This window comes from Apostichopus japonicus, chromosome 1, assembly GCF_037975245.1.
Source record: "Apostichopus japonicus isolate 1M-3 chromosome 1, ASM3797524v1, whole genome shotgun sequence".
Taxonomy (NCBI): domain Eukaryota; kingdom Metazoa; phylum Echinodermata; class Holothuroidea; order Aspidochirotida; family Stichopodidae; genus Apostichopus; species Apostichopus japonicus.
In genome coordinates, this window is record NC_092561.1 from 19,144,098 (window position 1) to 19,156,928 (window position 12,831).

Below are 12,831 nucleotides of genomic sequence, written 5' to 3' on the forward strand. Positions count from 1 at the left end.
ACTTACAAATTAAAATAATACTATATTCACTTACCTTGGCATAACGACCCTGTATTGTAATAACCCGAAGAGCATTCACATAAGCATTCACATATGTACGATCCCGCTGTATTCACGCAATAGTTCTCAACCTGACTACAGTCGTGCTGGTTAAGCCCACATTCGTCAATATCTGAAAGTTATTAATGTATTCGAAAACTTAAAACTTTGGTTTATAAAACTTTAAACATAATTAGCAAAAGTGATAAATATTTCGCAGTAGATAAAAATAATACGGTTAACTAACTACAGACAACGAAAATGAATATAATTATGTTATTCAGTTACCTTCACATATTGACCCTGTATTATAGTAACCGGAAGAGCATTCACATGTGTACGATCCCGCTGTATTCACGCAGTAGTTTTCAACCTGGTTACAGTCGTGCTGGTTTAGTTCACATTCGTCAATATCTGAAAATGACGAATGCATTCGAGAAATGAGACATGTTGTTTATAAAATATAAGAAAAATATTAAGATCACCTTGCATGTGTTTGGTGTTAGGCTAGCAGTCAGGACCCCCCCCCCCCCCCGCCACGCTCTATTCATTACAAACCTGACATTACGTGTCAGCCGTACGATCCCTCAGTACTCACGCAATAAATCTGATTCAAACTGCAATGATGTAGATTAAGATCACATTTGTCCATGTCTGAAAATTGTTGTTAGATATTAGAATGGTATGGTATTTATTACATGAAGTGAACTGCTAAATTATACATATTTCAAAACTTTGCTAATGGTAAAAGTTTACACTTCTTTTTGAAACGGATGTTTCAACTATAATGGTAGTTCAACTACGTCATGGAAACGTCATTATGACGTACCTACAATAATATTAGAGTATTCGAGGTTATTGAGACAAAATTAAGTTTTACGAAACGTTCGTATGAAACAACGTCTTCAGACACACCATTGGTTAAAACCGTTGCCTTCAATGTCTGATTTGACACCTGTGTATGTTAAGTACATTTTATTTTCATTTGATTGACCTCTATATCATATCACAGACGTGGCCCTGTGTGAACCGTGGTCCTAAAACAACGTTCGTTTCTACAATATGACTATACGAATACTACCATAGACGTGGCCTTGTCTGAACCATGGTCCTAAAACAACGTTCGTTTCTACAATATGACTATACGAATACTATCATAGACGTGGCCCTGTCTGAACCATGACCCTAAAACAACGTTTGTTTCGACAATATGACCCACGAATAGTATGATAGACGTGGCCGTATCTGAACCATGTTTTATAATCGTTCTTCGTTACCGTATAAAGTTTACTTCCATAGTCTTCGTATTTGTACTTTGTGAACATAACCAAGATCAACATTCACATGAATGACAGCATAAACAGCCATTCTCTTTTCAGTTATCCTGTTACTGAAGCTGAGTTCATTAAAATAGCAAGCTCCAACTTAAAATCAAATAAGGCAGCGGGTTACGATGGTTTTAAGCCAGGTATTATCAAACATGTTATTCATTTTATTGCAAAACCCATGACTCACATCTGTAATATCTCTTTTAATACTGGCGTATTTCCTGGCAAACTCAAAGTCGCAAAAGTAGTGCCTATCTTCAAAAAAGGTGACACGAGTTCTTATCAAAATTATCGCCCCATATCACTGTTATCATGTTTTTCAAAACTGATTGAACGGTTAATGTTCAATCGTATTTACGATTTTACGTGCAAGTACAACATTCTTTGTAACCAACAGTATGGTTTCCGCCCTGGTCATTCTACTGAACTTGCTCTGGCAGATGCTATTGACAGACTTTACACTAATCTCGATAATGACAACACTTGCATCGGCGTCTTCCTAGACCTGTCCAAAGCATTCGACACAATTAACCACTCCATTTTATTATCCAAACTATTTTTCTACGGAATCAGAGGAACAACCCTAAATTGGCTAGACAGTTATATCACAAATAGGTTACAATACACTACATACAAGAATTCAAATTCTGGACTTGGTGAAATCGCATGTGGTGTGCCTCAGGGCTCTGTGTTAGGTCCTCTGTTGTTTATTATATACGTTAATGATATCTGCCATGTCTCCAACATCGCTCATACAGTCTTATTTGCCGATGACACCAATCTTTTCTTTCACTCGAAAAACGTAAATTCACTCCAAAGTACTGTCTCTTGTGAACTGGATAAGTTCTGTGATTGGTTCTCAGCAAACAAATTAAGTATTAATATTGATAAGACTAAGTATATTGTTTTTAGTACCAAAAGAGCATTTCGTTGGGATAAGGATATTACGATGGACGGCAAAATAATTAAATGTGTAACTGAAACTAAGTTTCTTGGTATTAATATTGATAGCAAACATTCTTGGAATAACCATATTTCGTCAGTATGTAACACTGTAGCAAAAAATACTGGTATATTATCTAACCTGAAATATTTCCTCCCACAGCATGTCCTTAGAATACTTTATCAAACACTAGTTCTGCCACACCTATCCTATTGTACAACTATTTGGTCTGGTACATACAATGTTAACATTGACCGCCTAAATATTCTCCAAAAGAGGGCTATACATCACATTGCTAATGCCCCACCGCTTGAACATACTAGTGGAATATTCAAGTCCCTAAATTTATTAAAACTCGGTGATATTATAACAGTCAAGGTTGCTACCTTTGCTTACAAAGCATGGAATGGATTACTGCCAGTCACTTTTAATGACTTTATTTGTAGTAACAGAGTCTTACATAACCATCACACAAGACAAGCCGACAACGCTCATTGCAATTTTTACCATAGTAACATAGGGAAATTCGGTCTTCGAAACAGAGCAATACAAATTTGGAATGATCTATCAAAAAATTTGAAGCTCATTACTTCAAAACCCACATTCACCAGGCATTTGAAAAAGGAGTTCATTAACTCTTACTAGTAATATTTAATCTTTTCACGTATCCATCTCAGCGTCACTAGGATATTATTACTGTATATTTAATCCTTACGTATATACTGTATTATAAATATTTGTTCATTTTCTTTTCTTTTCTCCCGGGGAGTCTCCTACCTTGTTAAGTCTTTTATGACTTTTTAGGAGACTTCCTTTCCCTTTGTACACTATTGGCGATAAAACAAATAAATAAATATAAACTTGCCTATGCACTGTTCTCCGGCCCACTGGTAACCTGTCATACATTGACATGTATAGGAACCAATATTGTTGACGCAAACTGTATTCTGTACGCTACAGTTGAAACTGCCATTCTGGCATTCATCGACATCTGTATTACAAGAGAGAAACATGCTGGTTGTTCAAGAGAGATTTATGTATGACACCTTATGTTCTGTTCCATTTGTGTCGGTCATGATAACTGTTACACCCAATAGAATAGAAAAGGTTATCGTCTAACGTTCATTGCGTAGGACTACGGGCCATCAGAAACGTACGCAGTTGTCTCGTAACAGCTCAAATTCTTTCATATAAATATCAGGGTATGGATGAAGAAAGTGAAATGGAAGATAGTCACATCACTACTGCATGTATCACATGCATTGTCCATGTTCCAACTAACCTTGGCATACGGTTCCTGCAGTTCTGTTATAGCCAGATACACATTGGCATCTGTACGAACCCATGGTATTTACGCAGTAGCTTTCATTCAGACTGCAATTATGTAGGTTAAGGTCACATTCGTCCAAATCTAAAAGTTGTTAAAAAAAAACTAAAATATGACATTCACTATCAATAAACGTGATAGTTGAAAGTCTAGGTGAGATTAAATTTCAAACATTCGATACAAATGTTACGAAACGCCTTTATGACATAATGTAATTACTTTTCAAGTCACCCAAGAAAGAACCTGGGCACGAACAATCAAACAACCGAACGACCGATCAGCTCTCAACCCAAGTCCCCTTGCATCGATACCGTGACTTTTGATCATCATCAGGGGAACATAATGCTACACGTGATACTTCAAATTCAGAATTAAGTTGTTTAAAAGATGTCGCTTCCGACTTTTCTAACAACGCTACTGCGTATTATTGTTGCTGTTTACGTAACACTGCATGCCTCTACGCATGGGGTTACAAGAACATTAGAACGAATCTACCTTCACGGTTACCTTGCAAAGTCGTATGCTCATGAGATTAATGGCAATGGAAAAAAGTTTTGAATCTTGATTTGTTCCTGGTATATAAATGAGGGAAAGAATATTTTGTGCCCAAACCAGAACAGTATAAATTTGACCATGAAAAAGACATGTGTACGATAGCATATACCACACGAAACAACAAGTTGTCATTAGCAAAACTTTAACGTGCCATTGTATAGTCTGCATGGTATATCCAACTAAAGCACACATTTGGCAAGTCGCCTAATACGTGCTTTTGGCGACTTTGTTATGAATTATATTTGACTAAATGATAAATTATTGAACATAAAACTAAATATACTTGCCATGACATTGGGTTCCATTCCATTCGTAACCTGCTATACATTGGCAAATGTAGGAACCAATAGAGTTGATGCACATTGTGTTCGGTAGACTGCAATTATAACTACCATTCTGGCACTCATCGACATCTGTAGCAAAGAGAAAGGACGAGCAAGAAGGGAAAGAGACTGAAGAATACAGTAACTATGATTCTTCGCTATTGTTCGATTTTTCATGAGGCATACTTGACATACTATACGAGGCATCGCTGTTGGTGTTCCTGTTGCTGCCCCAATGTGTTGCAACTATCGATATTTCAACATTGGTCATTATACCTGACCTCATAATGATATTCTTAAACACCACCATTGAGCTGCCACCACTGTGCGTAGTTCTTAGTGCCTATGCTTAGACACTACCAGATATAGAGATGTGACGCTCGAATACCTACCTTGGCAAACAGATTCTGCCTTGTTGTAGCCAGATCCACAATCACATCTATATGAACCCTCGGTATTTACGCAATAGCTTACATTCAGACTACAATTATGTAAATTAAGATCACATTCGTCGATATCTGAAAGTTAAAAACAGAAAATGAAAAATATGCTGTTTACTCAAATTGGTAATAATTTGATGTGGTTCTATGTAATACATGTAAAGTGTATTTGTAATAATTAAGTAAGTAATACATTACTTATGATGCAGAAAACGGTAAGCCCTTTGATAACGTTTTAAGGTATAATAAAACTTGTAGCAAGAAATGACAACTTCGCGACGTTGTTTATGTTAGGACGCCTGCCACTTCATACTTTGCGGCTTTCTCTGATATTGTTGGGTTTGTTTTGTTACATGTCACTGGTTCAATTCAACAGTAGCTTAGTATATATATACATATGAGTTCCTAGGGGATAGGAAGCCAACAGGAGATAATTTTAAACCTATACATGTGGTGATTGTGGACGTACACCGGCTTATACCAAGCCGTCTCTTTTTGATAAATGTTCAGAGAGTTACGAAGCAGGCGTGTAATTGGCACACCCATTCCTGCCCCCTGGACCGCCATTTAACGTCCTCCATCTGGCCAATTGAAGGCAAAGGAGAGGTAGGTCTTACGGAGGTAGGTCTTACGGACATCAATATTTTTTGTGTGACTGAAAGAAAGTCAGTTTTCCTTTTGTTCGTCTGAGGAATTGATTGTAAAAGTATATGTGGAAGCTAAACGTTTCACTGTCTCGTCTTCTATGTATTGTGTAATTAGGATCTAGGATTAGGACATTAATTTAGTAAATAAAAGTAAACCAACCTCTAGAGAGAACATAGTCCATAAGATCATGGAAACAACGATATTGTGGGTAATATGAAGGATGTCACATTAGCAAACCACTACTGATTACAACGATTCCAGGCTCAAATTTATGAGGAACAAAGTATCACAGAACGGCCTTAAGAAATTAGATGATACTATTTAACGCTTTGACATTAAAATGTATATATTTAAATACTTCAAGTTTAAGTTATAAAACCTTAAAATAAAGACAGCAAGCTCTATTTCATCATGACGGTAAAGGAAAAGTATTAACTATCCTCACCTTCAAATTCACAATTGGTAGTGTGAAACACACCAGAGCGGAAATCACAAGGAGTAAGTCCTTTAGGTAGACGAACCTTATAGCCCTTTGGTGTAGCCTGGCCAGCGCATCGAACATCACGGCTACCATCAACAATCAATCCTAAAGAAATAGCTAAAAAATGGAACTTTATTGCTTGACATGTTGCCGTTTCAATAACTTAAAGGATTAGTTCAGGTGTCACAAATGTTTATCTTATATGAAAGAGGACAATTAAAGAAACCCAATAGTGAAGAAATTATTCAAATATCTTTTTCCGTTTAGGAGATATTCAAGTTTAAAGCTGTATCTGATTGTGTAGAAACTGCTGAAATCAGACTAGCTGTGACGTCATATCCTCACATCCCTGAAAAGTCTTTGTTATTTTATTAAAATATTTTGTAAGATTTTATGACTTACAACCAAAAAATACGTCACGAGATCTCATATGTGTAAAGGGTAGTATTTGAGATTTTACATCTGAAGAATGTTTGATTATATTTTTTTAGATTTGTGAAAAAAAATATAATTATTTTTGAATGAAATATATTGACACATGTTAAGGAAGTGAGGATGTGACATCACACCCTCACAGTTAGTCTTTCTACACCAGTCATTTGCAAAGAAATTTTGAAATCTTCAAAGTGTGATATCTCCTTAACAGAGAATGCTATCATGGTAGTTTCTTCACTATTCTGTTTGTCTTTTTAAGCTCTTTCATACAAGATAAACATGTTAGACACCTGAACCAATCCTTTAAGGCATTTTGCATACTTTAGTCAGTAACCAGATATACGATTTTAACTGCAACAACATTCGCAAACTCAATTTAAAGTCCCACGTGATCGGCATTATATAAATATATTTGATATATCATTTCTTCCATGTATCTCATATTTTGCCTAGTAAAGCATTTTGACATAACTTGAAATAAAATGTTTCAATTAATTTCACGTTTCTCATTTCACGATCATACGTTATATAAATATCATATAAATATAAATATAATATACAGCTAGACGCTTTTATATGTAAGCGTGTAAAGGCCATCAAAGTCACACATGTGTGCAAAATTTTTGTAACACTGGACAGTTTATTAATAATTAGCGCATATATATGCTTTTTCCAGAAAAAGATATTGAACTTGATGTTATCCTGCATGCTCTAAAACTGCATGCTCTTAAGACTTCTATTTTTTTTTATGCAAAAGAGCAAATCTCTGAAAAGTACCCTGTTTACCCATTCTAGTGAAGGTAGCTCCTTTTAAATGATGGTTTGACGGGACGCGCTATTTGTACAGAGCGCGGTGAAAAATCTGAAATTACCGTTTCTAACACTTCGTACTAATTTGACAAATCTTCAATAATAACATCTACAATAGAGACATCACGACGAGATGTGTTAACGATACATATACGTCAGATATCAAAAGATACTGTTCCCATAGAGATCGAATGGTATGGTATAGCAAACTGTACAAACCGGTAATTATCGGATATAGACGTTTTTCCACAGTTACTGCTGCCAACAAATTAGAAACAGAACCACTGTTTTTACACTGCAAATACTGCCATTGAAGCATCATGGTCTTATAGATTAGCTTGAAGTACTCTTGTCATACTGTTAACTCTAAATCATATTCACAGTCAGCCTGCATATTTGTTTCTTAGTTAAGGCAAACAAAAGTGTTGATATAGGGTCTTATTATCGCTCAGTAATTGTCTTCAAAATTGGACGTTATTTGACGTTATTGGACGTTATGTGACGGTACTATTTCGAGCTAGCTCGGAAGTGATCTCAAAGTTAACCTGTTAACGTAACGTGATATAGTAGTGTCACAGTACCACACTCTGTGTTAAGAAACCACGCGTAGTTTGCACTACCTTGTCACAGCAAAAACTTGAGAACATAATTTCAAAGATTTCAAAGTATATGAATATATTGGCCCGATACTTGCTTGTCTATGAGTTATCTTAAGTCTAGATAGATAGATAGATAGATAGATAGATAGATAGATAGATAGATAGATAGATAGATAGATAGATAGATAGATAGATAGATAGATAGATAGATAGATAGATAGATAGATAGATAGATAGATAGATAGATAGATAGATAGATAGATAGATAGATAGATAGATAGATAGATAGATAGATAGATAGATAGATAGATAGATAGATAGATAGATAGATAGATAGATAGATAGATAGATAGATAGATAGATAGATAGATAGATAGATAGATAGATAGATAGATAGATAGATAGATAGATAGATAGATAGATAGATAGATAGATAGATAGATAGATAGATAGATAGATAGATAGATAGATAGATAGCTAGCTAGATAGATAGATAGATAGATAGATAGATAGATAGATAGATAGATAGATAGATAGATAGATAGATAGATAGATAGATAGATAGATAGATAGATAGATAGATAGATAGATAGATAGATAGATAGATAGATAGATAGATAGATAGATAGATAGATAGATAGATAGATAGATAGATAGATAGATAGATAGATAGATAGATAGATAGATAGATAGATAGATAGATAGATAGATAGATAGATAGATAGATAGATAGATAGATAGATAGATAGATAGATAGATAGATAGATAGATAGATAGATAGATAGATAGATAGATAGATAGATAGATAGATAGATAGATAGATAGATAGATAGATAGATAGATAGATAGATAGATAGATAGATAGATAGATAGATAGATAGATAGATAGATAGATAGATAGATAGATAGATAGATAAATAGATAGATAGATAGATAGATAGATAGATAGATAGATTTATTTTGTCCATGAGAATAAGGAAATTTGTCTCCCTGCAGCAGAACACATAAAATATCAAATATTAAAAATAAGTAAAAAAAGAGCACAGAAAAGTTGAAAAAAAGGTAACAGCACCAACAGCAACAATATACATACATGTGAGATATATATACATCTATATACACTTAGTTTACTCTAGTTTACCGGAAAAATCTTTTGTAAGCAGCCCGAAAAAAAAAATACTAAAAGTCAGCCACGCTTTGTGGTAAAAACACAAGAATAGTGTTGTCGACTTACGTTAAAAGTACAATCTTTGGCGAGCTTTAGATCTCATTGCATCAACCTGGTCTTTGAAGTCAATGATAGTGCATAAATATTTATAGTGGTGCACCTGTTCAACAATATCATCATTAACACTGATTTGAGCATGATCACATGGCTGTTTCTTGAAGTCAAATACTATCTTCTTAGTTTTTTACCATTTTTACCATTCAATTTTAGGTCGTTTTGGTTGCACCAAGTAACAAAATCACCTATTTCATTCTCATACGGAGTAGCAACAATCGTATTAATCAATCTATATGAGCAATTGAACTCCAAAATGAATCAAGTATGTATTAATCAAAGTTTACTCTCGCAGCTCCATGTTTCGCCGTAAAGGAAAATTATGAGCAGTGAACCATAAAACCTATCCACGTTTTATATTGATTAATACGAATATTCAATCAGCTTAAAAGTAACGATCATGGTGTTTCGTAACCAGCCTATCCGGTTATACATTATCGCTGTATTCAGTAGTTGTTATTTGCACTTAGGCGTTAAGCCTAAACTACATTATTAATGGATTTTTATATTTCCAAGAATACTTTTAATTTCACTCGGTTCTACAAGATGATGTTATGATCAGTACATAATAATGGAACATTATCGATCGTGGGAAGTTTCCTTCAGACTTCACCATATAAAGTACAGCTTGTAACTATTGTCTTGTTGAGTCCCTCAATTGTAATTTTTATCGATGATTTTCGCAATTTAAAACAATACAATGAAGACATACAAGACGTATTTATACAATGTATCTTCTAGATATGGATAATGACAAACATTTTTGTGAATATCTCGTCGATTTGTCAATAACGGTAATGTACACGTTTCATGTGGATGCAATACGATATTAGTTCAAGTGTGAAATTTAATGTTGAGATTAAGATTATTTTTTGCTTCAACATACATTGTAATAACGTTGAATATTTGATAAGTTATTTAAATAGGATGCGTGGCTTATAGTTGAACAATACATATGGCAAACAAACAGTGAAGTCATTTTCTTATAAACATTCTTTTTATCCATACAGTGAGAAAACACTCTTCAAGAGTGACCTACATAATCAATTTTTTTTCGTTTGTTATTTCACTATCTTTCCCAGAGCGAATACGCCAAACAAATCTTTCTTATAAGGTGAAGACACCATATCTTCACCTATACCTATCAGAATTAAAAGAATTTTGAAATTTGAAAATGCTGCAATATCCTTCCATAACGAATTTAATTGTAATTTTTAATCAACATCAATTACATTGCAAACAATTCTGACAAATCTACGACTGCATTGGCAATAAAATTGGTTAAACTGTAGATATTTTACAATTTGGGAGCAAAACGTTACTCAAAATTGAGTTGGAAAAATACGTACAGGTTTTGGGTGAAATATTTGCACAAAAATCTTATCAGAGTGTTTTTGTATTAATCGTTGCGTATTATGGTTTAGTGTTATAGTGTGTTTTATCTGAAATAACTTCATTCTTGTTTATGTCAGCCGATACTCATAGCTGGTACAGCAACTACTGTTCATGTCACACATCCGTGCATCAGTAATTACTGTTCTTTGTGTTTGTAACACGGTAACATGTATAACATGTGACACTGTAACAACTGCAAAGCTGTTAACTTGAACCCATGTAATACAAAGAACTCCGCGGCTGGGCAAGGAGTCTAGGAATATTTGAAAGCCTACAAGATGAAGGAAAAGAGGTACGGTACCTCTTGTTTCAAGTTAATAACTCTTCAAAATTACGCTAATTCGTCATGCCGAGAACGACGAAAGGCAATGTTCGGCATACATAGGTCTACTTATAGCATAAAACGGCTAGATTTGACTTCATTTGAGAATCGCGTTTTATAAAACTCGCAATATCGGTTGGCACAGCAAATACTGTTTATGTCCCACAACCGTGTATCAGTTATTACTATACTTTGTGTTCGTAACACGGTAACATGTGTTACAGGTTGCACCAGTATAGTTACTGTACTATAGCTATGAGTATTTGGTGTTTATGCATATCTACAAGGAAACAAATCAGCGATTTGCATAGAAAAAAATGAATAAATTAAATCTATATCTAGTGATCTTTTTTTAACGAGTAACGTAGTTGTAGCATTAGGATTTACCAAGAATACATTATTGTTAATTAACTAACAAGACTCTTCTTACATAAACAATGTTGGTCGATTGACAAAATATTAAATTACCGATATTATATGATATGCATGTTTAGTTGAATATGTTATCGCGATTAACAATGGAATCATTTATAAATCATTAGTAATTTTTTTTTTATGAAGGTGTGTTAACAGAGAAATCATCTTCTATACACTTAAGCAATGAAAACATATCTAATGATGAATTAATTAATGATCAGTTGCAATTACACGCTTAAACAGTTACTTCAAAGTGTTTTGTTTCTCATGAAATGGTTAGTTTTGGCCAAAGGTATTACCATAAGAAAAATACATAATTATAACTCACCTGAATATATTAGAAAAGGGAGAAAGGCATAAATTTCCATTCTCGGAAATGCTGACATTTTTTGTTTCATGTTGTTTAGTTGCGGTTAAAGGCTATTGGAGGTACGAAATTATTCTGCCCGCTCAGAAAGCTCCTGACGAACTAAAGTGATTGATTTTACCAGAACCGTAGTTATTATCACAAATGATGGCTTCACGCTTTGCTTTACAACGAAGATTATCGATCCATTGTCAGGCGGTGATTTGTGCTGTGATCTTCAATCGTCTCGCTCAAAATCTGATTCATAAATAATGAGAGCGAGAGTTTCGCTGCAATAGAGAAGGCACATGGCTTGCAAGTATCATAAAAATCAATTCTGTTGTGGCCAGTTAATGTTTTTCCTAATTTTAGCTTACAAACTTGGCTCTATACATTAGGAAGTAGACTGCTTTTAAGGAGTCATTCAAGGGTTACAAAGTAAGCTGAATTAAAACAAATTACACATTGGAACCAAACTGAAATATACAATTAAAAAGAAAAAAAAGAAGTTGAAAAGCATGTCAGACGAGTTTGTTTGCGGAGGAGGTGGGGGGTTGGGGGTTGTTTTGTCTGTTTGTTTGTTTGTGGGTTGTTTTTGGCTTATTTGTTACAACAACTGTAACAATGGACTAAAGAGTAAGGTAAGAATGGTATAAGGCTAGAGATTTTTGGCGTTCAAGTCGTTCTCAATGGAAACAAAGAACCATGATGGATAAAGGGAAAATGTATTGTGCAACTTGGCGTCAAATACATAATAATACTGAAAAATGAAATGCTGATGAGTAATGAAAGAAAAGATGTAGAGCAAGCTAGGTTTGACTAGAACTACTACAATGTGTAGTTAGTATAAGTAAATAACTTCAGTTCTCTACACTAATCCTTAACAACATTCCATTAATAACATTCATAATTAAAAAAGGAAACATAGTAAAATATATAGAACATCTCTAATTGCTAAAGTTGCTTTATTATTGTATTTTGATAGATTACTTGGTACTGGACTATTACAAATATTTTGCTCATACGTAATATATATATATATATATATATATATATATATATGTATGTGTATATATTTATATATATATATATACGATCTATACGATATATATGATCAACGCAATAGTAATATAGGGACATA

General features: G+C 34.0%; 2 protein-coding genes across 2 annotated transcripts in view; both read right to left on the minus strand.

Annotated features, from left to right (window-relative positions):
• Nucleotides 1–12,831, minus strand: part of LOC139970225 (uncharacterized) — a 31,745-nt gene that overhangs the window by 2,996 nt on the left and 15,918 nt on the right. The gene's annotated exons all lie outside the window — the stretch shown is intronic.
• LOC139971795 (uncharacterized) lies at nt 27–11,922 on the minus strand. The gene is made up of 8 exons (XM_071978534.1): nt 11,673–11,922; nt 6,049–6,189; nt 4,908–5,033; nt 4,480–4,605; nt 3,593–3,721; nt 3,176–3,301; nt 328–453; nt 27–172 (listed from the first exon to the last, which is right to left on the minus strand). Exons 1-8 carry the CDS (start codon nt 11,740–11,742, stop codon nt 27–29), a joined length of 990 nt encoding a protein of 329 aa, XP_071834635.1. The 5' UTR covers nt 11,743–11,922.